A 27,703-nucleotide genomic window follows, 5' to 3' on the forward strand; every position below is an offset into this window, starting at 1 on the left:
GCTCACAACTTCTAGAAGAATTATGAAATGTAAAATTCACATTCTGTGTCAAGTATTTAATAATTTAAAAATCCAAGTGTAAAATGGTAGTGAATAAGGAAAAATACAGAAGAGAACTAGGATTGCAAATCTTCCACATTGAGGCTTAAGGGTGACTTTTACTCTTTACATATTAATATAAAAAATCTTTCCAATGCTGGAAATGTTTTCAAATGTTAAAAAATGCCACTTGAGTTTAGGCTGCTGCATGAATAATGAACAAATGAATTAGAATATACCAGAGATACTACATAATTATATAATAACCCTCATAAATGTGGAAATCAATCCTTTTTAAATGTATAATAATTAAATTCATTAAACACTTCTTGATGTCCTTTGTAATTTCATCCTATACATCTTGAAGTAACAAATTTCTTAAATATGCTAATACTTATGAATAAAATTATGCCTTGTTTTAGTTTCAATTTTAGGAATTCTTTTTTATAACATTAAGAGGAACGATTTTGTTCTAATTGTTAAGCCCTTTGAAGAGACCCAGTAAATAGCACCTCTTTCACTACCACATAACAAACTTTAATCTAGCAGAAAAATAAAAGAATATGATTCGTGGAGCAAAACTTCACCTTTACTACTCAAAAAAATTCTAGAATGGCATTTACTGGTTATATTTTTGAGAGGTTCAAGCTTCCTAATATTAACCCCTGAATAAAACAGCGTTATCTATCTGGTTGGGCTTCTCAGCTGGCACTAGTGGTAAAGAACCTGCTTACCAATGCAGCAGACTTAATAAATGCAGGTTTGATCCCTGGGCCAGGAAGAGCCCCTGGATGAGGGCATGGCAACACACTCCAATTTTCATACCTGGAGGGAAATCCCAAGGACAGAGAAGCCTAGTGGGCTACGGTCCATAGGGTCGCGGAGTCGGACACAACTGAAGTGACTTAGCATGCATGCATGCATGCATCCATCTACCTAGTTATAGACATGTGGAGAAGAAAATGTGCTTTTTTTTTTTTTTAATTCAGGTTTAATCTTGAAAGGTAAAATGAAGAGGTGAGTCAAGCATACCCAACATACTATCCCAATTCTACCAAGGAGCTAAATCACACTACCTTCCCAAGGGCAAAATGACCAAAGGTATGAAGAGGACTCAGAAGTGTTATTTAAATCTCACCTCCTGGATATGAAACATCTGGAAAGGAAAGAAGCAGTGTTTCCCCACTAAACGGACTCTCAGATTCTTGCCAGTACACTTAATATACAGTCTTTTTGTTTATTTGTTTTTATAAACCTTAAGAATACTTCCTCAATCTTTAATTCTCCAGAAAAGTGGTATATTTGTAAGATGTACTTCCTAAGAAATTTTGACCTGTTGCTCATTTTAGTTGTACATCTGGGAACCTTGTCTATCACTTATCCACTTCCTGCTATCTCGTTAAGAAGGGTAACTCTTCACAGTATCTTGGGAAAGGATTAACCCTATAATTTTTACAGACCTTTTGTTTCTAGTCAGTTTCCAATACCTTTCCCAAGGATGCTCAGAAATGTTGTTGGTCTTCTCAATAGAAGCATGCTAAGCCTATGTTTATGGGGAGCAATGAGAATGCTCACTGCAGCTTTTTAATGAATCATAATTGCTGGTTGAGACTAATCTATCATTCTGCACATATCATCTGATTAATTCTTCCTAAAATGCCTTGCCTTTCAACACTCATTGAAACTTTTTCTACCATTTCACACAGTCGACATAACTAAATCTCTATTTAATATACCTCTCACAGGTCAAAATTCTTCTGTATGCAGAAGTTTCTTCTAATTTTACTGATCTTCTGTAAAAAATGTCAGATAAGACAAATTCCAGAAGTAGTTTTTGCTCTGTTATTAGTTTCCTACAGCTGCTTGATAAAATACTAAAAATTAGCAACTAAAACCCACTCCAGCGTTCTTGCCTGGAGAATCCCAGGGACAGCAGAGCCTGGTGGGCTGCAGTCTATGCAGTCAGACACGACTGAAGCGACTTAGCAGCAGCAGCAGCAGCAGCTAAAAACAATGACCCACATATTAGCCTCTGGTTCTGGAGGCCAGGAGTCTGGGCACATTGTTGCTGGGTTCTCTGCTCAGGGTCTTACCAAGCTGAATTTAAGCTATTAATATCATCCCAGGCTGTGGTTTTCACCTGGGCTCAGGTCTTCTTCAAATGTACTGATTTATGGCAGAATTCATTTCCTGTGGTTATAGGATGGTGTCCCTGCATGCCTGTTAATGATCAGTTTGGTGCCACAATCAGTTTCTAGGGGCTTCTGGTCTCAGCAGTTCAAATATGGGTGTTTACTTTCTTCCAGGCCAGCAAAGACTTCCCCTCCTGTCACCAGCCAGAGAAAATTTTCTGCCTTTAAATGTCCCAAATGATTAGATTCAGTTCAGTTCAGTTCAGTTCAGTCGCTCAGTCATGTCCGACTCTTTGCAACCCCATGAATCACAGCATGCCAGGCCTCCCTGTCCATCACCAATTCCCAGAGTTTACTCGAACTCATGTCCATTGAGTCAGTGATGCCATCCAGCCATCTCATCCTCTGTCGTCCCCTTCTCCTCCTGCCCCCAATCCCTCCCAGCATCCGGGTCTTTTTCAATGAATCAACTCTTCGCATGAGGTGGCCAAAGTATTGGAGTTTCAGCCTCAGCATCAGTCCTTCCAATGAACACCCAGGACTGATCTCCTTTAGGATGGACTAGTTGGATCTCCTTGCAGTCCAAGGGACTCTCAAGAGTCTTCTCCAACACCACAGTTTAAAAGCATCAATTCTTCGGTGCTCAGCCTTCTTCACAGTCCAACTCTCACATCCATACATGACCACTGGAAAAACCATAGCCTTGACTAGATGGACCTTTGTTGGCAAAGTATGTCTCTGCTTTTTAATATGCTATCTAGGTTGGTCATAACTTTCCTTTCAAGGAGTAAGCATCTTTTAATTTCATGGTTGCAATCACCATCTGCAGTTATTTTGGAGCCAAAAAAAAAAAAAAAAAAGTTTGACACTATTTCCACTGTTTCCCCATCTATTTCCCATGAAGTGATGGGACCAGATGCCATGATCTTAGTTTTCTGAATGTTGAGCTTTAAGCCAACTTTTTCACTCTCCTCCTTCACTTTCATACATTAGACTCACCTAAATAATATCCCTTTCTTAAAGTCATCTATTCCATGTGATAGAAACATGATATTCACGGTAGCTAGAATTATGAAGGGTGTGTACACCAGAGGCAAGAAATCATGGGGACCATCTTAGAATTGGAGAAGGAAATGGCAACCCACTCCAGTGTTCTTGCCTGGAGAATCCCAGGGAAGGGGCAGCCTGGTGGGCTGCCATCTACGGGGTCGCACAGAGTTGGACACGACTGAAGCGACTTAGCAGCAGCAGCAGCATCTTAGAATTCTACCCACCAAACACTATTAAAAAGTCCCAGGCATTTAATGCCTGATTGTTTCTCTCCTTTTTTTTTTGTTCTTATTTTCCAGTCAACTTCTTATCTTTGTCAAATACTGTCCAAATTAGACCATCATTCAATTTTTAAAACTTTCTAAAAGCTCTGGTGAGTAGCTGTTAAAATTTTAAAGAAAGTCTAAATGAATTACTTAAATAAACAGGCTACTTAGAACCAGCCAAACCTGGGCAAAAGTCTGGGTTCTCCTTCTGCATGGTGATTCGACTCTAGCCAGTTAGCGATATAATTATGGAACCTTTTCAGCTTGTTTTCCTCTGTAGAATGGAGACAGTAATTCCCACCCCTGAAACACTGTCAGTATTTAATAAGTGTGTTAAAATTCTTACCACAATGCTAGGTCCAGAGTAGCCAGCTAACAATTTCTCTCCTTTATTTTTTGTTTTATTTATCTTTTCACTTTGGTTCTGCTTGGTTTTTATTTAAAAACAAAAGTCTCCAATGGATCAAAGGGATCAGATTTTGCCTTACAGAAAAATGTTACTTTTCCACCAACACATTATTCTCAACAAGATTATAGTATCCTACAGTTTATTACCATTGCCAACACCTTGCCTGGTAGGGAAGAGCTCTAATCTTTTGATCTCTCTTAAAATTCTTATCATGGGAATCACACTGACCAAAGCATTGATCATCTAAACAGTAAATTGCATACTTCATGTACCAGCACCACACCTTGAGCACTTTAAATAATGATCCTGGAAGGTGATTTATTTATATTGTTTTTATAATTAACACATTTAATGCACTCTACTTATATAATGTGGTTCCAGACTCCTCCAGACCTAGTAGAATGTTTAGCTGAGTTTCCTTTTCTGCAGTGAGTAGAACATCAGGGATAAAATTTGTTCCCTAGTTCATCTCCTTTGCTTTTTTTAATTGTCCAATAACTTATTTAACCCAATTGTTTAGAAATTCTTTGCAAGTGTCCCTTGAATTATTTTTAGGTTTTTTGTTTGTTTGTTTCTGTTGGGCCTTCTTTGCTACACACAAGCTTTCTCTACTTGCAGCAAGCAGGGACTACTCTCCAGTTGCCGTTCATGGGCTTCTCATTGTCCTAGCTTCTCGTGTGGAGCATGGGCTCTAGGGCTTGCCAGCTTCAGTAGTTGTGGTGACTGGGCTCCAGGGCATATGGGCTCAGTAGTCAGTTCCCAGACCAGAGTTTGAACCTGTGTTTCCTGCATTGGCAGGCAGATTCTTAACCACTGGACAACCAGCGAAGTGCCCTTTAGCTTAATTTTTTATACTTGACATTTAACTCTTACTCCGTTCCCTGGTTCTTTTTCACAATTTCTTCACTTTCGAAATGTCTTAATTTTTGGTTTTCTTCTTTCAAGGGTGTGGTTTGACCACATAGTCATGCAGGACTTGTGATAAAGTTACTTTCTTTGAAATACATTATGGTGTTTTTAAATAACTTAAAAAGTTTACCTTGGGATATTAACAAGTAGGTTTTTTAAAAAATGTTTTAAATGTTCTGTCAGTTTTGGTGTTCGTGTTCTCTCCCATCATTAGATATCCTCCTTCCGAAAGATATTGTCAGTTCCCCTCACTTTTTCAAAATGTTGAATTTAATCATGCTATTACAACCTAGTAATTGCCACTTTTCTGACCACGGCTCAGAACTAAATCTATTATATTTCATTCCCCTTTGAAGTTCTAAAGGAATTTAACCTTGAAAAGTCATTCATGATATCCAGATACCTGACACCCATATTTTGTCAAGATTACGATTTCTGCCAACCCGTGTGGGGACAAATGTGATGCCTTATTACTGTTATCTGGCCTTATTTTTTAGGCTCCCTTTGTCTTATTTAACATCTCTTACTTATTCTCATTATCCCAGTGTTCTGCTACATTTTTGTTCCTTAAATATGAAATGTCTGCTTATCAAGTTTCCACTTACTTCCCTTGTCCAGTAGTATTTTTATCATGTATGAATCAGTATTCAAGTGTTTCTGAACACTCAAATTGCATAATTTGAAGAGTTAAATAGGGGTTTCCCAGGTAGCTGAGTGATAAAGAATCTGCCTGTCAATGCAGGAAATGCAAGAGATGTGGGTTCTTCCCTGGGTTATGAAGATCCCCTGCAGGAGAGCATGGCAACTCACTCCAGTATTCTTTCCTGGAGAATCCCATAGACAGAGGAGTCACAGAGACATGGGGTCACAAACAGTTAGATATGACTGAGCACAAACAATGAAAAGATCACTTTAAAAATGTGCAGTAAGGAACAGTGCAGTGTCCCAGGCTTAGTCACAGTGGAGAGCCATTGGAAGGGACAAGCCGAGGGAGTGATAATTACTGGAACCCTGAGACAGAGCTGAGGGCTGCCAGAAACTGAAGTTCAGTGAGGGATGCATCCAACCATCTGCAGACTAGGAGAATTGGAGTCTAGGGAATAAATACTCTGTCACACCTCCCTTCCTCTGATTACCTGCCGGAAATCTCCACCAGCTAAAACTTCAGCTGGAATCCAGAGGATAAGGGAGTCCTTTCAGCATATTCTCTTCACTTGAACAGGAGAAGGATGGAGAGTAAGCCTGGAAGAGAAAACTGAAGAAATCCAGCAGAAACACCACTGCTATTCCCACATGCATCTCAATGCCTTATTAGAGACATTGTGTCTTAGGAGCAGCATGTATCATTTTTCAATCACTCTCCTTCCCTCTGGACTGGAAAATACCATTCACTGTCTATATACATTGTCAAGCATTCCCTATCACCATGGTGTCTGAAATGAGTTTGGAAATACGTATGCATTCTCCATTAAGATGTGCCTTGATGTCATCTCTCTGGGAAGCTTTCCATAAAATCCACAAGAAGGCACTTTGAAATACATGATTGCTTCTCAGGGGCAGTTCTTAGAAGGAAGAGCATTTTAAACAATTTATCAGTGGCATCAATCCAATATCTTCTTGTCAAGCAAAATTTTGAAATTTCTTACTGTGCTTTTGGCCTTCTTACTGTGCTTTTCAGTGGTGTTACTAGATGACTCAATGTTGATTCCCTCCTTGTTCTTGTTAGCATTAATGGTATATAATATTGTCTATTTTCTTTGTCCTTAGAAATTTACAATGACAGTAAAGGAAAGGAATTTAGAAAATCCTTTTTTTTTTAAATCTCAAAAGTTTGAATCTTTCTTATCAAATGTAATACATGATAGATCAACCTTGCTAATGGTTTTATAATGTCTGTTGAAATCTCACCAGTGTGTTCAATCTAATATTTTTTTTCAGTTCTTCTTTACCATTTGAGGAGAGAGAAAAGTCTCCATTGCCATCCAAGCGTCTCTACCTTGGCTCACCATAGTTCCTGAAATTTCCATCTTTAGAGAAGCTGCTCTGATATAAGACCTTATCTCCTGGAAATTCCCATTAAGTGGGTTTAGACTAACTAAGAGAGGTAACATATTGACATACAGAATCACTGATCAGCTTCAAAGTCATCAGGCAAAAAGAAAGAGGCATTGACATTTAGAATGAAGTTCCTATTTAGAGAAGCTAAAGACTTAACCTTAGGCTAATGGAATTAACCCCAGCTTTTATGTCCAACATATTTCTATTCATGGGTAAAACCAAAGAACAGAGGGTTTATCTGCCAAAAAGTTTCAAACACCAGAGCTGAGATTTATCTGAAAATTAAGCCCCATCTTTCTCTGTCAGCAAGTGCTTAGGCAAGACCTTTGGTTATATATCAGGTTTACCAAAAAGTTCATTCGTGTTTTCCCAGCACATCTTATGGAAAAACCTGAATGAATTTTTTGATCAACCCATTATTAATACATGGACTGGTAAATTTTCTTAAAAGATAAGACAGGAAAAGTTCAAGGATAAAGGCAAGTTAGAGGCAAGTTCTGGGAAGAGAATTGTAAAATTAGAGGAGAATAGGACTGGAAATGCAGTGTGAGTAGGCAGTTAGATACTCACAAGGGAAATGGGTATGTTAGAAATACATTTTGTCCCCTCTCCCCAACTTAAAAATTTGATTGTTCTGTCTTTCAGTTCTGTCTTACTGGCTACAGAACTCAAAAGTGTGCTTTGATCATTTCTTTATGAAAACAACAGATGACACTTTTTTCAATATGCAAGGCAAGATTTCAAAATCTTGCAGATTTTGGTTTATTTCACCCTCCCAATAACTGTGAAATGGGTAATATCATCATCCTGATTTTACAGATAGGAAAAAAAAATGAGTCTCAGAGCAATTAAGTAAGTTATTAATTAAGTAAGTTATTAATATTATTCTAATATTAAACCCTGCCAAAGTCAGATCCAGGAATTAACCCCTGACAATCTGATGAGAGGCTTTATGCTTAACCATTATACTATACACTCTCTGATGAATACAGAAAATACATCTTAACCCTCAGATTAGCATTTTGCTGTGTATATCAATCAGATCATCCAACCCTGCCTCTTTCTCTATGGTCTCAGTCTGTAGCTGGACCAAGGCAGTCTGTTACCTTGAAAGGGCACTAAGCTTGGTCATGAATCCTGGTATGGGTAAAACACACAAGCAACAAGAAGTGTGGTCTGGGTGAATTTTAAATAGAACATCTCTCTCTGTTGCTGGGCAAGATGAACCATTGCAAAGCAGTCCCTCCATAAGCGACTGCTGCCGGTCCATGCCTCTGGGGCCTTCAGGAATAGAGAACATCTGTAGTAGCCACATGCCCCAAAGCCTGGTGTCAAAGCCCAGGAGAGGGTGTTCCCTACTAACACTGCCAATGGGAAGAAAAAGCCCAGTTTTCACTGGTTTCCAGGACGGGACATCCTTTCTGCTCCCTCTGCTATTCTGTAAAAATTACCTCATGTGTTTTACAGATAAAAATGAAAATCCCAAGTTATAATGGTCAAATAGGATAGGGATTTTTGTGAAGAGAGAGGAGGATTAAATTATCTAGAACAATACCTTCGGTTTCACCTTCTGTGCTTCTATCACCTTTTGTCCGAGACAGGCCTACAAAGTCTAATTTTAACCCCTCTCAAGATCTGTGCAAAGAATATGTAATTGCTTTCAACAACCATGAATACACCATGAACAGAGCACTCTGGGTGTATGGCTGTGTACAGCCTTCATCGGCAACGACATCCTCAAGGTGGTGACTGGCCTCAGGGTTCTAATTGTGTTTGACCTTCACAGGAGTGTATACGTACAAGGGTGATGTACAGATTTTCTCAAATTCTGAGTCAGTCCAATTGCTTCAGTGTTCATGCAGTTTTATTGCATAAATGGCAGTTTGGTAGGTGGATTTGCTTTAGGTAGATCAGAGGTTCAGTAACATGAGTATGTCTTATGAAAAAAAAATTGAACCAAATAAGCATTTACCTGGGTGTAAAAGCCACAAAGAACTAAAAAGTTATCACAAACATGGCTCAAAATTCCCGATTACAAATGTAGACTTGGTTAGCTTCAGCTAACCTCAGCTTATTCTAACTGTAAATCAGCCTCAGCTTGTTCTAACACTCATCTGTCCCAATACAGCCATTCAATTTAAAATGCTCAAATATTAAATGAGAGCCAGGGCTGGGGAGTGGGTGATCTTAAGAGTACATCTAAAGTGAAAGTCGTTCAGTCGTGTCTGACTCTTTGTGACCCCATAGACTATATAGCCCATGGAATTCTCCAGGCCAGAATACTGGAATAGGTAGCCTTTCCCTTCTCCAGGGGATCTTTCCAACCCAAGGGTCGAACCCAGGTCTCCCACATTGTAGGCCGATTCTTTACCAGCTGAGCCACAAGAGAAGCCTATTGGTACATCTAAAGAGACTATCTAATTTATGAGGCAGACATGGTGTAAGAGTTTTTCTTCCTTATTTCAATTCCAAAATGACTTCATAGTGGTTTATCAAGTCTAGAAAGACAGTTGAACTTCCTTTTTTTTTTTCCCAATAGTCAAGTTTACAAGTATGACAAGAACCTAACGCTTGAGCATTGATGTTAAGAGAGGATGTGTCAGTGGCAAGGAGTAAGAGTCAACAAATTATTATAAGTTCACGTATGTTCACATTTTGAAACTGGAGCAGAAAGACTGTGAGGGAACAGTGTGAAAATATTTCCTTGTACGTGTCAGTCACGCAATATCTGGTGCAGAATAGTAATGGGTTATCAAACGAGGGCTTCTGTGCTTTACAGTGTGATCTCTCTCATATAGTATCAACTGGACCTTGTTTCTGAAACACTCTATCATATTTCATGTGGTGGTAACCTTTTAGTTTGTGGGAAAAATAATTGCTACACTATGTTTTGTAAAATATGTTGATGCTATTTTAGCTGGATTTCTGAAAACTCAAATAAGGACCAACACCAAGCAGAGTGTGTTGAGTAGGTGATGTCACCTTTGCCATTGCCTTTCCCCTCCTGCTTCAGCCCCATGTTGCCCATAGTTCCTTCCTCTCCAATAAGTGTCTAGGCGACCTATGATATTTACTGATATTTACTTTTCTCCCTCTCAGAAGGATGTCTTTAAAACAGGGAGGGAGATAACCCAATTTAGTGTTTTCCAATGGCTTTCTAAGGAGCTGGATGTTATTGCAAATTTTTCTAAAATAGCATTTCAGAATCAAATTAATTTGGGAAGTGCTGTGTTAAACAAAGTAAATATGTACTTGCTTTTACAGAACTTCTCAAAACTTCTAATACAATAATGTGCTTTGAGCATCTTTTCTACAGGAGAACATTTCTCAAATGATCATTTCAGAAAGTCCTTTCCAGGAAGGTCAATTATCATCTCACTGTTTGGGAAACACTGATGTAGGAGAAAAATCTGAGAAAGGTCTGAGTTCAAAGCCTGGTCCTACTACGTATTTGAGAAACTTCTTTGAGATCAAGGTTTCTTATGAGAAACACATGGCACATAGAAGACATTCAGAAAATAATAGCCAGGATTTAATTATATAGTTGCTAATCAGTTCAGTTCAGTTCAGTCTCTCAGTCATGTCCCACTCTTTGAGACCCCACGGACTGCAGCACAACACCAGTCTTCCTTGTCTTTATCTCCCAGAGTATTCTTAAACTTATGTACATCGAGTCTGTGATGCCATCCAAACACCTCATTCTCTGTCATCCCCTTCTCTTCCTGCCTTCAATCTTTCCCAGCATCAGGGTCTTTTCCAATGAGTCAGTTCTTTGCCTCAAAGTACTGGAGTTTCAGCTTAAGCATCAGTCCTTCCAATGAATATTCAGGACTGATTTCCTTTAGGATGGACTGGTTGGATCTCCTTGTATTCAAGGGACTCTCAAGAGTTTTCTCCAGCACCATGGTTTGAAAGCATCAATTCTTAAGTTCTCAACCTTCTTTATGGTCCAACTCTCACAACTGTACATGACTACTGGAAAAACCACAGCTTTGACTGTAGTAGCAAATATAGTATACAGGGATTGAGGGAACAGAGTAGTTCCTTTATTCGTAGAAAACCCAGAGCTGATCAAAAGAAGAGATAGAAAATGCTCATGAGGCAGTAATGACTGGATGCACACAAATGGAATGTGGAGCTGGGCATGGCTGGACAAGTAGATGATGCCTTCCTGCCTCCCAGGTGGCAGAAGGGGACTCTTCCTAATCCAGAAGAGCTGCAGAAAAGTACAAGACTGAGTGAAGGAAGTGGGAAGAGTTTTAGTTCTCAGGCCATTGCTTATAAAATATAAAAACCTCTTAGAACTTAACTGATTTAAAAATCCTGGCATTCAGGGTCTTGGCATAAAGAATTGGAATCTTCTTTATGTATTCAACCAGTCATGGAAAGGCGTTCAGTTCAGTTCAGTTGCTCAGTTGTGTCTGACACTTTTCGACCCCATGGACAGCAGCACCCCAGGCCTCTCTGTCCATGGCCAGCTCATAAACGCTCATGAGTTTACCCAAACTCATGTCCATTGAGTCAGAGATGCCATCCAACCATCTCATCCTCTGTCATCCCCTTCTCCTCCTGCCTTCACTCTTTTCCAGCATCAGGGACTTTTCAGATGACTCAGCTCTTTGCATCAGGTGGCCAAAATATTGGAGTTTCAGCTTCAGCATCAGTCCTTCCAATGAACACTCAGGACTAATCTCCTTTAGGATGGACTGGTTGGATCTCCTTGCTGTCCAAGGGACTCTCAAGAGTCTTCTCCAACACCACAGTTCAAAAGCATCAATTCTTCAGTGCTCAGCTTTCTTTAGGAGAAGGCAATGGCAAACCACTCCAGTACTCTTGCATGGAAAATCCCATGGATGGAGGAGCCTGGTAGGCTGCAGTCCATGGGGTCACTAGGAGTCAGACACGACTGAGCGACTTCACTTTCACTTTTCACTTTCATGCATTGGAGAAGGAAATGGCAACCCACTCCAGTCTTCTTGCCTGGAGAATCCCAGGGATGGGGGAGCCTGGTGGGCTGCTATCTATGGGGTCACACAGAGTCGGACATGACTGAAGTGACTTAGCAGCAGCAGTAGCAACAGCTTTCTTTATAGTCCAACTCTCACATCCATACATGACCACTGGAAAAACCATAGCCTTGACTAGACAGACCTTTATTGGCAAAGTAACGTCTCTGCTTTTTAATAGGCTGTCTAGGTTGGTCATAACTTTCCTTCCAAGGAGTAAGCATCTTTAAATTTCATGGCTGCAGTCACCATCTGCAGTGATTTCGGAGCCCAAAAATAGTCTGTCACTGATTCCACTGTTTCCCCGTCTATTTCCCATGAAGTGATGGGACCGGATGCCATGATCTTAGTTTTCTGAATATTGAGCTTTAAGCCAACATTTTCACTCTTTCACTTTCATCAAGAGGCTCTTTAGTTCTCTTCACTTTCTGCCATAAGGGTGGTGTCTTCTGCATATCTGGGGTTATTGATATTTCTCCTGGCAATCTTGATTCCAGCTTGTGCTTCATCCAACCCAGCAGAAAGGAGAAGAAATGCCAAAAATCAAGGGTGAGATGAGAGTGTGTATGGTTTACTTTTCATCTTCACAATAGTAATAATGGTGCCATCGTCAAGTTTTTTTAAGACACCAATGTATTAAGGCATAGAAAACCATTAGAACAGTGGCTGGGATGCAAATATCAATAGATGTTTCCTATTATTATTACCTTTCTTTCTAAAATGTGCTTTCAAATACTGATCATAGTACTTCTTGAGCAAATCCAGAAATAAAGATTTCTTCACAAATTTCTAATGTATACCAGATTCCACTTAGTATGGGGTTTGCCAAGAGAGGCAGAGTTCTGTTATAATCACAAAAGTTACCTAAGTATGCTTTTTACAGGCAATAGGACAGTCCACCAGGGACAGGAACTATATGAGAAACAAACTAAGGGCCTCATCACTACAAAGTTAAGGAGACATATTTTAAGACACTGGAAGATAAAAGAATCTTCCATCTACTAAGCTCTCATTCTGTTCAAATTGCTGTTTGATGTAATTTCTCCTCTGAAGTCAAGGGGATTAAGTTGATGGATTTATCTCTGAAGTTCTTTAAGAGGCGAATGACTTGATTTCATCATCAAACCTTTGAAGGAAGTTTAACCACCAGTTCAAGTTGAGAAAGTGCTTTTCCTCCTCCATTTAATAACAATAAAACTTGGTTATTGCTCACTTTCTACATGCTAGGCTGCTAAATACATTACAGGCATTGTCTAAATTCAGATTCCCAACAATGCTGTGAGGTGTGGTACTCTCTCTTCCTTTCATTACTTTACAGATGAGGAATCTGAATCTTGGAGAGATTAATCTGTCCAAGGTCACTCAGCAAAGAATACCAGACTCAAGTCTGTCTAATTTCAGGGACTCCACAGAGCTACATGTCCAAGGAATTTACTACTCACTGGGACTGCTTCAACATTTTCTGAATGTTTAAAATTGTTTTAAATAAGAGGTAATTAAAAATAAATCATTCATGCTGTTGACATCTCAGACAGAGCTAATACTGCCACAGAGAGCATGAGCGTGGCAACCAGGCTTGTGTAAATTAGGTGAGTTCTTCATTTTGCAAATAAAAGGCATATATATAATCTCTCCTAGAAATTTGGAAAGGATACTTCTAGTCCCATGTTATTCCATCAAGTACTTCAACTGTCTAAATATGTTCACAGTTGTTACAATTTAATCATGTTGGTGGTGGTTATGTTGTCTATGTTTGTTGGTGACTATTATGTTGAGGTCATTTCTTTAGGCTAATGCATTAGCAGAGGCACAGCTCAGTCCTTTTGTTACTAATGCTCCTGTATAAAGTGTTTTTGTTAGCTCACATGAGTTCCTCCTCTGTGTTTCACTGGACTCCTTTAGGTACTGACGAAGTAAGAGATTAGGCCAGTATTAGAAGAGTTGCCTCCCACAAGCAGTCACACTTGACCCATTCCACAAGGCCAGACTATATGAGTTCATGGGACCTACCTATTCCTGTTAATGTGATATTGTATAAGAGTTATTAAGTAGTCTTTCTAAATGTGCCTTCTATCTCTTCAAAGAACTCCTCTGTTGCTGCTACTGTTTAGTCACTAAGTCATGTCCAAATCTTTGTGACCCCATAGACAGTAGCCTAGCAGACAGAGGCTCATCTGTCCATGGGATTTCCCAGGCAAGAATACTGGCGTGGGTTGCCATTTCCTTCTCCGGGGGATCTTTCCAACCCAAGGATCAAACCCACATCTCCTGCATCAGCAGATGTCTCTTCAAATAGCTACTTTTGAAATTACTTCTCTAACACATCACTAGGACCTATAATAGCCATGTCCTTATCTGTATGCTAAAATATTTCTCTGAAGATACTCTCATGCTTAAAACAATCACTGCATACCCAACACCAAAAACCACATTTCAAGAACATAGAAGGCCATCAGGCCCTGACCTCCTACTGCTCAAGCCTTGTCCATCATGAAACAGAGTTGACACTCTATGCTCTGGTACACCATTTCTCTATTTAAACCAAGGTACTTGACAGACAAACATAAAATATTTCATGTGTCCATGTCTTCACAGCAGCCAGAGCCTCCCACTTCCCTGTCTCAATCCATCCAGTGGCTTCACCTCATCAGCCCAAGTCCTTGCAGTCCCCACAAGGTGATGCTTCCTTGGCCACCCTCCACTCACCCACGCCCCTGCTCTGGTACCTCTCTGACCTGGATCTCTTACCACTTTCCTCTCAGCTTAATCTGTCTTAGCAACACTGGCTGAGGTGGAACATAGGGCATCCTAGTCAGCTTGGGCTGCCATAACAAAGTATTGCAGACTGAGTGGGTTAAATAACAGGAAATTATTTTCTCAAAGTTCTGGAGAATCAAAGTCCAAAATCAAGGTTCTAGCAGCATTGGTTTCTGGTAAGAGCTATCTTTTTAGCTTGCAGGTGGCTGCCTTCTCATTGGGTCCTCACATGACATTTCTTCTGGGTGTGCAGACTCCTGGCATCTTTCCTTCTTCTTCTAAGAGGTGATTCATAATGTACTAAGAAACCAACATAACATTGTAAAGCAATCATCCTCCAATTAAAAAAAAAAAAAAAAGGCTAGTCCTGCTGGATTAGGACCCCACCCTTCTGTCCTCCTTTAACCTAATTACTTCCTTGTAAGTCCGTGTCTCCAAATATAGACACAATGGTGATGAGTCTTATTCTAAGACTCCATAATAGTTTTCTCTCATTCTTTATGTCATAAATTATTCAAAAGCAACATTGATATCAGCAAACAATGACTTATAAGATGTGAATTGAGGGATATATGAAAGGTCTTATCCATACAACCAAAATATTTATTCTATATAGAGGCAGCATAATTGTTGTTTTTCACTCTTCCCCTTAAAAAAATTATCCTGAAGGTGGTAATCCATAATGTTATCAGTAGTTCTATAAAAGGTTAATATTTCTAATGACACCTCTCACTGATAGAAAGAGGTTCATAATTTTCATCTTGGAGGCTTGAAGAGAGCAGAGGAAAATGGAAGAGGTTCTTGAAAAAAGAAACAAAAGGAAATGTTTACTTGTTGTGTCCGACTCTTTGCAACCCCATGGACTGTAGCCTGTCAGGCTCCTCTGTCCATGGGATTTTCCAGGCAAGAATATTGGAGTATGTAGCCAATCCTTTCTCCAGGAGAAAGGATTTCTTCCCAATCCAGGGATCAAACCTGGGTCTCCATGTCTCCTGCATTGCAGTCGGATTCTTTACCACTGAGCCACTGGGAAAGCCCCCGTAGGAAGCATTACATACTGAAAAGTCAAGTACAAATTTTGCTTGATTCTCACTTGTGCCTCCACTTGACAATATCTTAAGTCATTCATGACTGGGTAGCTTTCTCCATCTAAGAAGTGTAACACTCCTTTTTGCTTTTCTAATAGGCTTTTCAATTAAAAAACAAACCTGCCCATTTGATAAGGCCTTTGTTTCCCAAGATTGCTATGTTTAGTTTTTCTTCTAGGACAGGTCTCAAACAGTATTTTTTTTAATCTTCAAAGACCACCCTTCCCCACCAGTCTACTGAAGAGAAAGGAATTTAAAACTCTGTGACATTCACCAAATCTATCAACTCAGAGAAGAAAAATCTCCATGTGGTGCTGAAAAATACAAACAATGTAGCTTGTGGTTCCTAGAAAAGTAAAAGATGGGAGGAAATTACATGGAGAGACCTGAGAGTTAGCTTGCCCCTCTGGAGACCTTCCAGCAAGGAGCAAAAGAAATAGCTCACATTCAGTTTTGCTCTATGACAGGTACTGTTCTAAGAGTTCTCCTGAGAAGTGTGAAGCTTGGACTGTGAATAAAATGCAGCTTACTTTTATTTTTCATCTTCCGGTTAAACTTTATTCACCCATGTAATTCAACAGTGACTTTGGATGGTGTTTGGCAGAGCCTTCCTTCATGAGGTCACTCCCAGATAATAGGTAGATAAAAGGTCAGCTTTTGTTATGAAAACGGTCTCAATTCTAAAATTACAATTCCCAACCAACTTCAGGTCATAAGACAATGGGAAAACAGCTTCAACTTCGTACCCTTTATCCTTTCCCCATGATCTCCAAGGTGTGGCTCCATACTTTACTTGCTGTCCAAGCCTGTTCTATGCCACAAACACCACACTGCCTTAGTCACACTGGCTTCCACACTGTTCCTTGAGCTTACAATCATGCTTCCACCTAAAGGATTTTGCACTGGCAAAGTCATATAGCCCATTTTACCATTTCCTAAATGTCTTTGCTTACATGTCATTCTGAAAGAGAAACATTCCCTTACCACTATTATTATTTACCATCTTATTCTGCAGTCTTTTTCTTCATTGTACTTTTTTACTTGATAGGCTGAATACTTATATGTTTATTAATATGTTTCCCTTAGTTGGATATAAGTTACACAAGTTCAAAACCTAGATCTGTTTTCTCACAGCTGTTCTTCTCATTACCATCTGAGAACTCTGAACAGTACCTGACCCAATATTAGGTGCTCAGTGTACATTTTGGGGGGCTTCCCAGGTGATTCAGTAGATAAAGAATCTGCCTGCAATGCAGGAGATGTGGGTTCCATCCCTGGCTCACGAAGATCCCTTGGAGAAGGGCATGGCAGCCCACTCCAGTATTCTTGCCTGGGAAATCCCATGGACAAAGGAGGCTGGCAAGCTACAGTCCATCAGGTTGCAAAGAGTGAGACACAGCTGAAGCGACAGCATACACAAATACACCCACACATTTTTTTTTATTTCAGGGTAAGGATACCCCATGAGTATAAACTGTAGAATAAAGCATCTCTAAAGTAGCTCAAAGGGAGGAGTCTTGATATTTTATTTTAAAACATGACTAGGAGTTTATTATTAATAAAGGAGTAATTATTCAGATTATTCCAACTTTGCTTACTCTATGGCTACCATTAAAAATTAACATTCTAGACATTTTATTAAAATGAGCAGTGTTCCTTCTAAGCTACCTTTCCAGCTTTAGCAATGTTTTCACTCAGGAGACAAAACATGGAAATGAACCCGAGTCTTACTAAATTAGTGTAATTGCATATATAATTTTATAATTATTGATAATAATGTTATTATAAATAAGCAGTTTCTTAGAAAACATTATTAATTTCATTTTAATGTAACCAATATAATATAATCTTCTTTCAACAAGGTCTGAACTCTTTTTTTTTTTTTAGTATATGTGCTGCCCAAGCGAGCACTGAACTCTTTAATGCTAGATTTTTTAAAATTCTCTTATTTAAACATTATAGAAAGTGTCTATTTTTGTCTTCATGGCTAGATTAGTGTTGGCTGGGTTATGCTTCCATTTCTCTGCTTCCACTGTTGCATTTAACAAAAATATTTAGGATCACACAGTAATGACTTCTTAGGGTAATGTTGCTTTACAAAAGTAGTGTCTTAATAGAACTTGGAGTTTGTAGGATTATGCAAGCTAAACTGTTCTTGCACTGTAAAATGCATTTGATTCTTCTCCTCTTATAAATTCCATGTTTCTCCTTTCAATATCTGCTTTCCAGGAGTCTATGCAAGATTGATGGAGACATTAAATTCAAAAACTAAAAGAGAAAAAAATGTAATGTGAGTCTTCAGTTGACTTTAAAGGAGATATATTGCTTAATAGAAACATTCAGGGAACAATGATAGTGGGCAGTAAATCCTAGATTAATTACACTTACTCAGTGTGCTATAGAGCTAATTCATATAGCCAAATGTTTTTACAAAGCACTATCATTTCATGATTTTTTGCACTGGACAGGAGATGTACAAGCATTAGTGTTAAAAGACAGGATTTTGCCCCTTATTCCTGAAAGCAAAATTACTCTGCTCTATTGCAAACCTAGTAGATCTCAATCCCTACATCTTTTATTAATTGATTTCTCAAAAATCTGTCCTTCATATTTTATTGTACAATCAGCAGTAAACCTCAAATGTTGAAAGATTTGAAACTGCTAAGTAACAAATCTGTGAATTCACAATGATATTCTAAATGATCCAGGAAATGTCATTTTAAGTGATAAAATCAATATGTATTTTGGTTCATTAGCAAAATACATAATGGCTATTTCTAGCGTCTCCTCAGACTTTCTGTTTAACCATTTTGTATTGTGATGCCTGGCCTGAAGCAGTTCTATTTTTAGTTCTAATGGAACAGTCTTAAATTGCTTATTTTCTGTTTACTAAAGTCATCCTGTTTGTTACCATGGAAACTATGACAACTGCTCCAACTAACTATTTTATTAAATGAATTGAAGATGTAGCTGAAGACTGCGAAGGTGCAGCATGTCATCCTTAAAACATACTTTCCAACAACTTCAAAACTATGGCCAATCTGTAGAAAAAATGAAATTAATTATGAATAAGATCTTCTACATTTCAAATTAGGGAGGCTTATCCACATTTGAAAATCTGAATATAACTAGCACATAGTCTTCCCCAACCTGCAAAGAGTATGTCTTTTAAAAGTGTATCTGTAAATCTGTTCCTTGGAAATTGGAGCACATTACCCCATTTATGAAATAATTTCATAAATAATTAGATCTCCAGGACCACCCTCAAAAGCCCTTTGACCTGTAATGTCTCACTCTATAGCAATATTAGCCTCTGTTCTCAGTTCTGGCAGTGGGAGACAAGTTTCAGAAATGTGAAGAAAGGGAAGAGTTTTCTCATACTCCAGTGCCCCCGTCTCCACCCTCTTGGGGTCCTCTTATTACCAACTCTCCTGGGTTGATCCTCAACAGGGTCCTCCTCCCCAGTGTCATTCAAGCCAATAAAAGAAGACTGAGTTCAGTTCAGAAGCAAAGGAAAACTTATTCTTCGATCTAAGAATGGAGAGATGCAATCACCTGCTATAGAGTCCAAGCTCTACCCACTTCAAATATTGTGGGCGGGACCCCTTCATAGGGTTCTGTCTGCAGGGGACGGGGGTGGGGTTCTGGTGAGTGGGCGGGGCTATGCTACTCTCCCCCTCCAGATCGCAGTGCTAGGGATACAGTGACTCCACACGGGCCTTTGGAGCCGAGGTGTTAGCGTGGCCGTTTTGGACTAGCAACTCTGGTCTGAAATGCTGAGTGCACGGCCTCTGCCTGAGGCGTCCTACTAGCAAGTGACTATAAATTAAGCACAAAAGAAGAGGTTAGACTTTATCTAAACAGCTAGTTTCCATCTTATTCTTCCTGTGGACCCTGTGGGCTTTGCCAGAGACACTCTCACTTTTGCACATCTTCCTTCAGAGTTTCACTTCCCTTCAAGTTTCATTTGGAGAAAGTGACTTCCCTGGTGGCTCAGAGGGTAAAGCGTCTGCCTACAATGAGGGAGATTGGGGTTCAATCCCTGAGTCAGGAAGATCTCCTAGAGAAGGAAATGGCAACCCACTCCATTATTCTTGCCTGGAAAATCCCATGAATGGAGGAGCCTGGTAGGCTACAGTCCATGGGGTCGCAAAGAGTTGGACAGGACTGAGTGACTTCACTTCAAGTTTCACACTTCGATCCTGCTTGTACATTGAATCATCATTCTCCTCAAGAGTCAAGATGTTCCCAGATAATTGTTTAAAAAAGAGAGAAAGCAATCAAGATACTCTCTATTGTCTGAATGATAGAACTCTTCCTGAAGTTTTTGCATTTTAAAGCATACAATATTTTTTGACCCCAAATAAATCCCTAACACATAAGATTTCCATAACCACAACTAAAAAATATTCAGAGGGTGAATGTATGAGGAAACTGCTTTGAGGATTTAGAAATCAGGCAGAAGTCGGTTGATATGAAAATTCAGCTTCTTTCCTGTCCTCCCTAAATCTTGGATCTTGGGTTTTCTGTTCAAGGATGGATGGCAGTGGTTAGTTGTAAGCTGAGTCATCTTTTTGTTCATTTAATTTCTAGGAAATTTTAATAAAATGTATCTTATTAGCCCTATAATTGTGCTTTTAAAAGAATGTCATCTTCTTGTTTAAAGAGATCAAATTAACACAATAACGTAGACAAAAATTTTGTTCTTATTGTCTAACAGAATACAAACCAAACAAAATCATTGTGATTTGAACATTGTGAATTTTACACAAAAAAAGAAAGAATTATTAGGACCTACTTATGACAGAATCAATAATTTACTGTTTGATATTCAAGAAATTAAAGAAGAAAAAGGAAGTAATTTGAGGTTTTTTTCGAGATGAGAAAAACTGTTATCTTTATTGTTTATACAGCTATACTTTATATAGATTCATAATTAATCAAAATATATAAAGGCTAAGAGTTATTTCTAGAAATGTAAAAAAAGTCCTTTTTTAAAAAGTAAAGTGTAATAACAAATGAGAGTATAAGAACAAATGAGATTTGATATTCTGTCTTTCGGTAATTTAGTAGTTGAATTTGCCTGTAAAATCTTTCTGGCAAATTTGTGTATTTTTATGTAAATATATATGCAATAAAATATGAAATGAGAAATTAAATTTTTAATTGAATTTCATTGATCATTTACGATAGAAAATTCTACAGGGCTTTATTAGAATTTTAATATTACTGACACTTCAAAATGAAGACATAATTTTGACCTTATACTCATTTTTTATCTCCTTAGGGTCCACTTTCATTTGTAATACTCACATAATTCCAGTGAAAAACCAAGAGGGCGTGGCTATGATGTTCATCATTAATTTTGAATATGTGAGAGATGAAGAAAATGCTGCTTCGCCAGAGAGGGTAAATCCAATATTACCAGTCAAAACTGTAAACCGTAAGTAAATGACAACATGTACATGTTTCTGTATTTTTATGGTAAATCTTATTAATAGAGTTGCTAACATGGAACTATTTTTACATTTCATCTTGTGATACTGAATTCTTTTCATTTGAAATTAATTTAGGATTTTACATCGATATTCATCAGGAAAATCACTCTGTAATTTTTGAGGGTGTATATGCAATTTCACTAGGTATTATTATCAACATTATAATTACTTTGGAAAATATTTTAGAATCTTTTCTCTATTTTCTGTGCTACATAAATAACCACTTGAGTTTTTCAACTGTTTTAATCAAATAGACTGCATTTTATCTTCCAATTTTTATACATCTAATAGTTTTCTCTTGTCTAATTGAGCTGGCTATTACCTTCCAACATATTATTAAAAAGAAACTGATAATGAACATCACTTATTCCTGATTTTTGTGTGAATGCCACCAGTGATCCCCATTAATTCAAATGATGACATATGGTTGAGTGGAACATGTGTTGTAATTTTATAGAAGTTTCCATTTGCTTGTATTTATTAATGGGTGTTGAAATTTGTAAATTACCTTTTCAACATCTTTGGAAACAAATGTGCTATGTTTCCTTATTTTTGTGGTAAATCTTATTCGTAAAGTTACTAACGTGTAACTATTCTTTGTCTGTGAAAGAAGCCACATTTGGGCATGATGTATTTTATCTTGTAATATTGAATTCATTTCATCTAAAATTAATTTAGGATTTTGCATCTATACTCATCAGGGAAATTGCTCTGTAATTTTTGACTGCGTATGTGCAATTTCATTTGGTATTATTATCAACATTATAATTACTTTGGAAAATTATTTGTAATGTCTTCTCTATTTTCTATGATATGCAATAATAAATAATAGTTTGGGGATTATCAGTCAGTTCAGCTCAGTCGCTCAGTCCTGTCCGACTCTGCGACCCCATGGACTGCAACACACCAAGCCTCCCTGTCCATCGCCGACTCGAATTTACTTAAACTCATGTCCATTGAGTCTGTGATGCCAGGATTATATGGGCTTTAAAACTTAAGTATAACTCCCCTGTGAGATCATCTAAACCAGGTACTTGTTTGTGAAGTAGCTTTTTGACATTTCTTTTCCTCCAGAGGAGCTTCCCTGGTAGCTCAGTTGGTAAAGAATCCGCCTGCAGTGAGGGAGACCTGGGTTCAATCCCTGGGTTTGGAAGGTCCCCTGGAGAAGGGAAAAGCTATTGACTCCAGTATTCTGGCCTGGAGAATTCCATGGACTGTATAGTCCATGGGGTCCCAAAGAGTCGGACACGACTATGACTTTCACTGTCACTGTTCCTCCAGAGATTAGACTATTCACATTACCCTGCTCAACTATTATCAGTCCCTTTGTGCTCCTCTGTATGCTTAGTCTTCTACCATTCAGCTTGTCGGTTTAAACTATATCATTTCCTTCCCCATTTTTACCAACAAGGCATTTGATGAGCTTATATTATATTTCCTTCTCCTTCCATTCCTTTGGTTGTGGTACTTCTGGCTTCTCAGAGGATGTAATTTACATACTTCTCACTTTTGTTTTGCCTTAAATTTCTAGTGAAATGTATTCAATGCTCACCACTTGTCTTTTTGTTGAAGTTTCACCAAACAAACTTCTTGGATAAAGTTCATCCTCTTCAGGAGATGTTCATAAGTAAATCAACACGGTTTTTCTGTAGTCTTCACACTTCGAGGACAGCCTGGGTAGACATAAGCTATTTGGTTCACACTTTGTTGCCCTGTGAACCTAGTAGATAGTGTTCCATTTTTCTTGCATCAAATTTTCCTAATGAAAAATCTGATGCCAACCCTTGTCTGCCCTTTGTAAGTGATTTTGTTATTTTTCTGATTCCCAGAAAATTTCAAAAATAAACTAATAATGGTAGATTTTAATGCTTTTCTTTCAAATGAAAACAGACTTTTAAAGTCTAAAGCTATTGCTTGTATATGTCTGGGTTTGACATTCTATGTCAATTTTTCCAGATGTATGGTGGACCCTTTCAATATGTACATTCAATTCATGTTATAGTTCAGGAAATTTTATTGAATTATAATTTTAATAGCTATTTTCTTTTGGTTTATTTGCCTTCTTCAGGGACCCAAATAATAAACTCAAGTAATGTTGCACCTTCTTTGCACATCTTTCATATCCACCACTTCCTTTCTGGTCCTTTTTTCTGTCTTTGTTCTATTTTATTTTCTTAACTTCTCTCATTTCTGACCTATATTCTTATGGTTTGCTTGTAATGTGATCTTAATTTTTTAGATAATTGTATCTTTTTCTGTCTTGAATGTGTTGCCTGTATTCTTTCAGTCTTGCTTTGCATTTTCTTCTTATTTGTCCAGATTTTATTCTATGTTCTTCAATTCCTAATTTATAATCTTATTTCATATCTCTAATTACTGGTTTAAAATTTTAAATTTATTTTGGGGTGCTATATACCTGTTCTGTCTTATAGCCAGATACTTAACACACTTTCTTATGCATGTTTTTATTCCTGTTTCCTGTTTTTCTCTTATGATATCTTTGTACAGATATTAGAGTTTTCTTTGTACAGATATTAGAGATATCTTTGTACAGATAATCCATTCATTAGGGACTTTCCTAGATGATCACTAATGAAAAATATCTGGTGGGGGCAAAGAGAATAGGTTTTGTTTGAGTGGCTTCTTAAATTTTTCAGTTCAAAGTTTAATTCGTGTATAGCAAGGAGTTTCTAAATGTGCGGGTTTTGTGGAGGAAGTTTCTATTCTCTAAAATATATGACACTAATTGATTTTGTTGTTTGCTTGTTTTTGTCTTCTGATTATTCTATTCCTTCGTATGTGATTTCCTAGCTTCCAAGGGACATTTCCACCTTTGAAGATACTTCCCCCTCTCCAAGAAGGAGTGCTTTCCCAAAGCTTATATCTGGGTCTTGTGCACTTTTCTAGCCACTTTATTATCCCCCTTGTAACCAATGCTTTTTTTTTTCTGTGTTCCATTACTCTAAGGAGACTTTTGTGCTCTCATTTTTTCCACTTATTTTCTGCTTAATATTGCATTGTGTTCTTAAGCAATTCTTTTGGTCTTGGGCAGTTATTTCCCTGGCTACATGTAAATTAAAGTTTGTAATGTCTTGCTCTAATTACTCTTTAGGCATAGTTTATAGGTATTTTTATTTGCCTCCCTTATTGATCTTTGTAGGTTTTAGGAGGATCTATGAACAAATGAAAATTTAAGTTACTGTCATTGTCTGTGGGAAACTGGAAGACTTATCCCAAAACTTTAATACTTAAAAAATAAATTGGTATACTATATGTAAATCAGATAGCTACTGCTGCTGCTGCTGCTAAGTCACGTCAGTCGTGTCTGACTCTGTGCGAACCCATAGGCGGCAGCCCACCAGGCTCCCCCATCCCTGGGATTCTCCAGGCAAGAACACTGGAGTGGGTTGCCATTTCCTTCTCCAGTGCATGAAAGTGAAAAGTGAAAGTGAAGTGTCTCGGTCATGTCCGACACTTCATGACCCCATGGACTGGGGTCCTACCAGGTTCCTCCGTCCATGGGATTTCCCAGGCAAGAGTACTGGAGTGGGTTGCCATTGCCTTCTCCCAAATCAGATAGCTAAATATATGTAAAATAAAAAACCCAGTCCCAAAGCCTATGTTGCAAAATGAACTAATACTAAATCGAATGTACACCAGCTAAAAAATTTCCATAGTATCAGTTGCTTTCTTAGCTGCATCTAAATGACATTATAGTATCCTGTTAAGGCAATACTGGGACAAAACATATTAGTGTAATACAGTTCCAATATTCTGAATATTTTGCTCTGAACAATATCACACTTGGGAAAAACTATCAAAACCATCAATTTGTCAGTCTCCCAGGTGACATGTTTTTAACAAAACTGAAGTACTATAAAAAATTAGTATCATACCAAGACTTGTTCCTTTAAGTTGGTTACTATTTTTGCTTTCTTTATATTTTCTGCTAACAAATGTCATCATTATTGAATCGTTCTCAAGAATATACTTTAGGCAACCTCAGGTTATATTTTGATCATGAATGTCAATAACATCATTTGTTTTGGGGGAAGCCTAGTTTTGTTTCTTTTTTGTCTTTAGAAAGTCTTCATTTCTCCCCCAGAATAGCTGTCTTTCATGGTCCATCAAATTGGATGAGAGTGAGAAAAGGGAGTAGTCTATCAGTTGTATGGCAAAAAGAAAAAAAGTATTAAAAAAAAATAAAGTATTCATTTCAAACTGAAATACAAATGGATAATTGAAGCTTTGATTTCTTGAATGGAAGGTAATCTCTACAGTAGCCTCCCAGAGTGTCATACATAATATACGCAACATTATACTATGATTAAAATAGCATCTCTTGTACAAATCACAGCAAATTCAGTAGAGCTTGTTCCTTATTATGTGAACACGAGTGGTTTCCCTACACTGCAGCTGTCACTCAAACAGGGAATCATTAGAGAGAGTACAAATATGCAGATAAAATTGTTTCCAGAGCATTACAAAGGCCTATTATTTATAACCATTATATTAGTTTTGATTATACCTTCTGTCATTATACGCTCTAAATTTCTTTTTACTTGGTGTCAATTTTTGAAGAGTTGATTATTAAATCAAGCAGAAAAGTTAAAGACAGACAAATTATATTTGGTAGCTTCTGATACTATCCAAGTTCTACTTTGTATCATGTCTGATCTTTGGAAAATTCCCCTTTTCTTCCTTAAAGTATAATTTTGCTACCTTTGTAAAATAATATATTGGCTATATCAAACATTGTTGCTCAGTTGGTGGCCACCAAAACAAATAAACCAATGAAAAATAAAAGAAAACCAAATGATACCCCCCTTTTTACAGAAAAATTTCAACTTTCAAAAAGCTTAATTTCTTATCTAAATAAGGAATATAAAAGTGTGTGTGTTAAGTGGGTGTCTGGGGGTATATGCATGTGCTTAGTATTGGTATTTAAATGAAAATAATAGGAAAAGGCTACTGTTTGTTTGAGAAGATGTGGGTGTCTATAAATTTAACTGCCTCTCCTGAAATGTAGACAAAATAAAGGAAAAAATGTGAAGGGACAAGAAATACAGATGAAAATGAAATGAAGTATTAAATTGAGAATGTTAAGTAATAGAAAAGAAGCTCTTAGTAAATACACAACAGAAAAGATACATCATGAAAAGACACTGTGATAAATTGGGTGGAGTAAATTGTGGAAACTTAGAGACTTGTATTGAATAAAAAGCTGAATCAGTTCTCAGTACAAATATCTAGTTTCTGAGTCAGGAACACAACACAACAAAAGTAAGCAGCTTTCTCTGGGAAGAACTAATTTTTCACAAACTTAATCTCTGTTGAAGACACAGAACCAGCCATAAATAGATGACTTGTTTTTCCTGGAAAGAAGGAAGTACAGGAGAGAGTATTATTCTAGTAGGTCTAACTGTCAAATCAATAAATACTACACAATTCTGTTGATTAATTACTCCATAATGAATATAAATACCAATTATAATATATAATTAAACCTTTTCTCACTGATGGTTTAAACTCTATAATCTGAATAGTGGAAATGATACTGAGTGGAGGATAAAAATCTACTTTGCCTCCCAAATAAAAGTGGATCACATCTAAAGGAACTAACAGCAATGCAGCAGTGGGAAAACATGTTCTCTTTTTTTTTTCCTGCTCTAATATCTGTTGCTATGAAATATTTGCACAACATGGAAGATAGCCAAATTATGTGTTCATGCTTACACTGTTTATTTCAAAGTTAATTGTCATCAAGTTTAAGAGGTTTTTGTTTTTATTATTTTAAATAAAATATTTTAAAGTTTTATTTTACAAGTATATTTAAATCTAGTATTTCTTCTGTTTGATAACAGAAATCTAGGATCACCAGTCTGGTTCACACAGACATACATGCATGTTCTCATTTGTTAAAAATCTCTTTAAGGTGTTTGGGAACCTAAATTAAATAAAAACAATATACAACCCAACAGAAAATAAATACATTCCATCTTCTTTTTATGTCTTAAAACCAAAAAGTCAGTTTGAACCACTATTAATGCTGACCTTAAGTTCATATCCCCAAGTAAATTTTAACTAATAACATTCACTCCTCTTACCAATTTAAAATAGCTTTTGTTTTTCTACTTTATCTACTGCTTCCATCACAGTCAAAAATCCATGAAGTTTTCTCATTTTACTAAACTTGAAACATATCTCAACAAGAAAAGAGGCCCATGTTTAAGTCTTTTTAGTCACAGAAAAATAATGAATTTTATCATTTATTGATTTATAAGTGATTATACTACATGTAAAAATTACACATAAAATCTTTTTTTTTTTTAGATAATTTTCATCTTTTTTCGTTAAGTACTTGAAAACCTCACCAAGGTTTTCATGACTCTTTTGTCAAATCCAGACAGATTTGTCAGACAGATCACCTCATCTTCCACATCTCAGAGGGCTTGGGGAGGGCTTGTGCAGGAAGTCCTTTCATCAGCCCA

At 37.5% G+C, this 27,703-nt stretch overlaps 1 protein-coding gene across 4 annotated transcripts in view; it reads left to right on the plus strand.

Annotated features, from left to right (window-relative positions):
- KCNH7 (potassium voltage-gated channel subfamily H member 7) overlaps positions 1–27,703 on the plus strand; it is a 498,938-nt gene that overhangs the window by 326,344 nt on the left and 144,891 nt on the right. For all 4 annotated transcript variants that reach the window (XM_043894913.1, XM_043894912.1, XM_043894914.1 and 1 more), the window contains exon 3: positions 21,002–21,157. In XM_043894913.1, coding sequence (XP_043750848.1) covers positions 21,002–21,157 — 156 coding nt within the window. The remainder of the gene's footprint in view (positions 1–21,001; positions 21,158–27,703) is intronic.

Source organism: Cervus elaphus, chromosome 33 (assembly GCF_910594005.1).
Source record: "Cervus elaphus chromosome 33, mCerEla1.1, whole genome shotgun sequence".
NCBI lineage: Eukaryota > Metazoa > Chordata > Mammalia > Artiodactyla > Cervidae > Cervus > Cervus elaphus.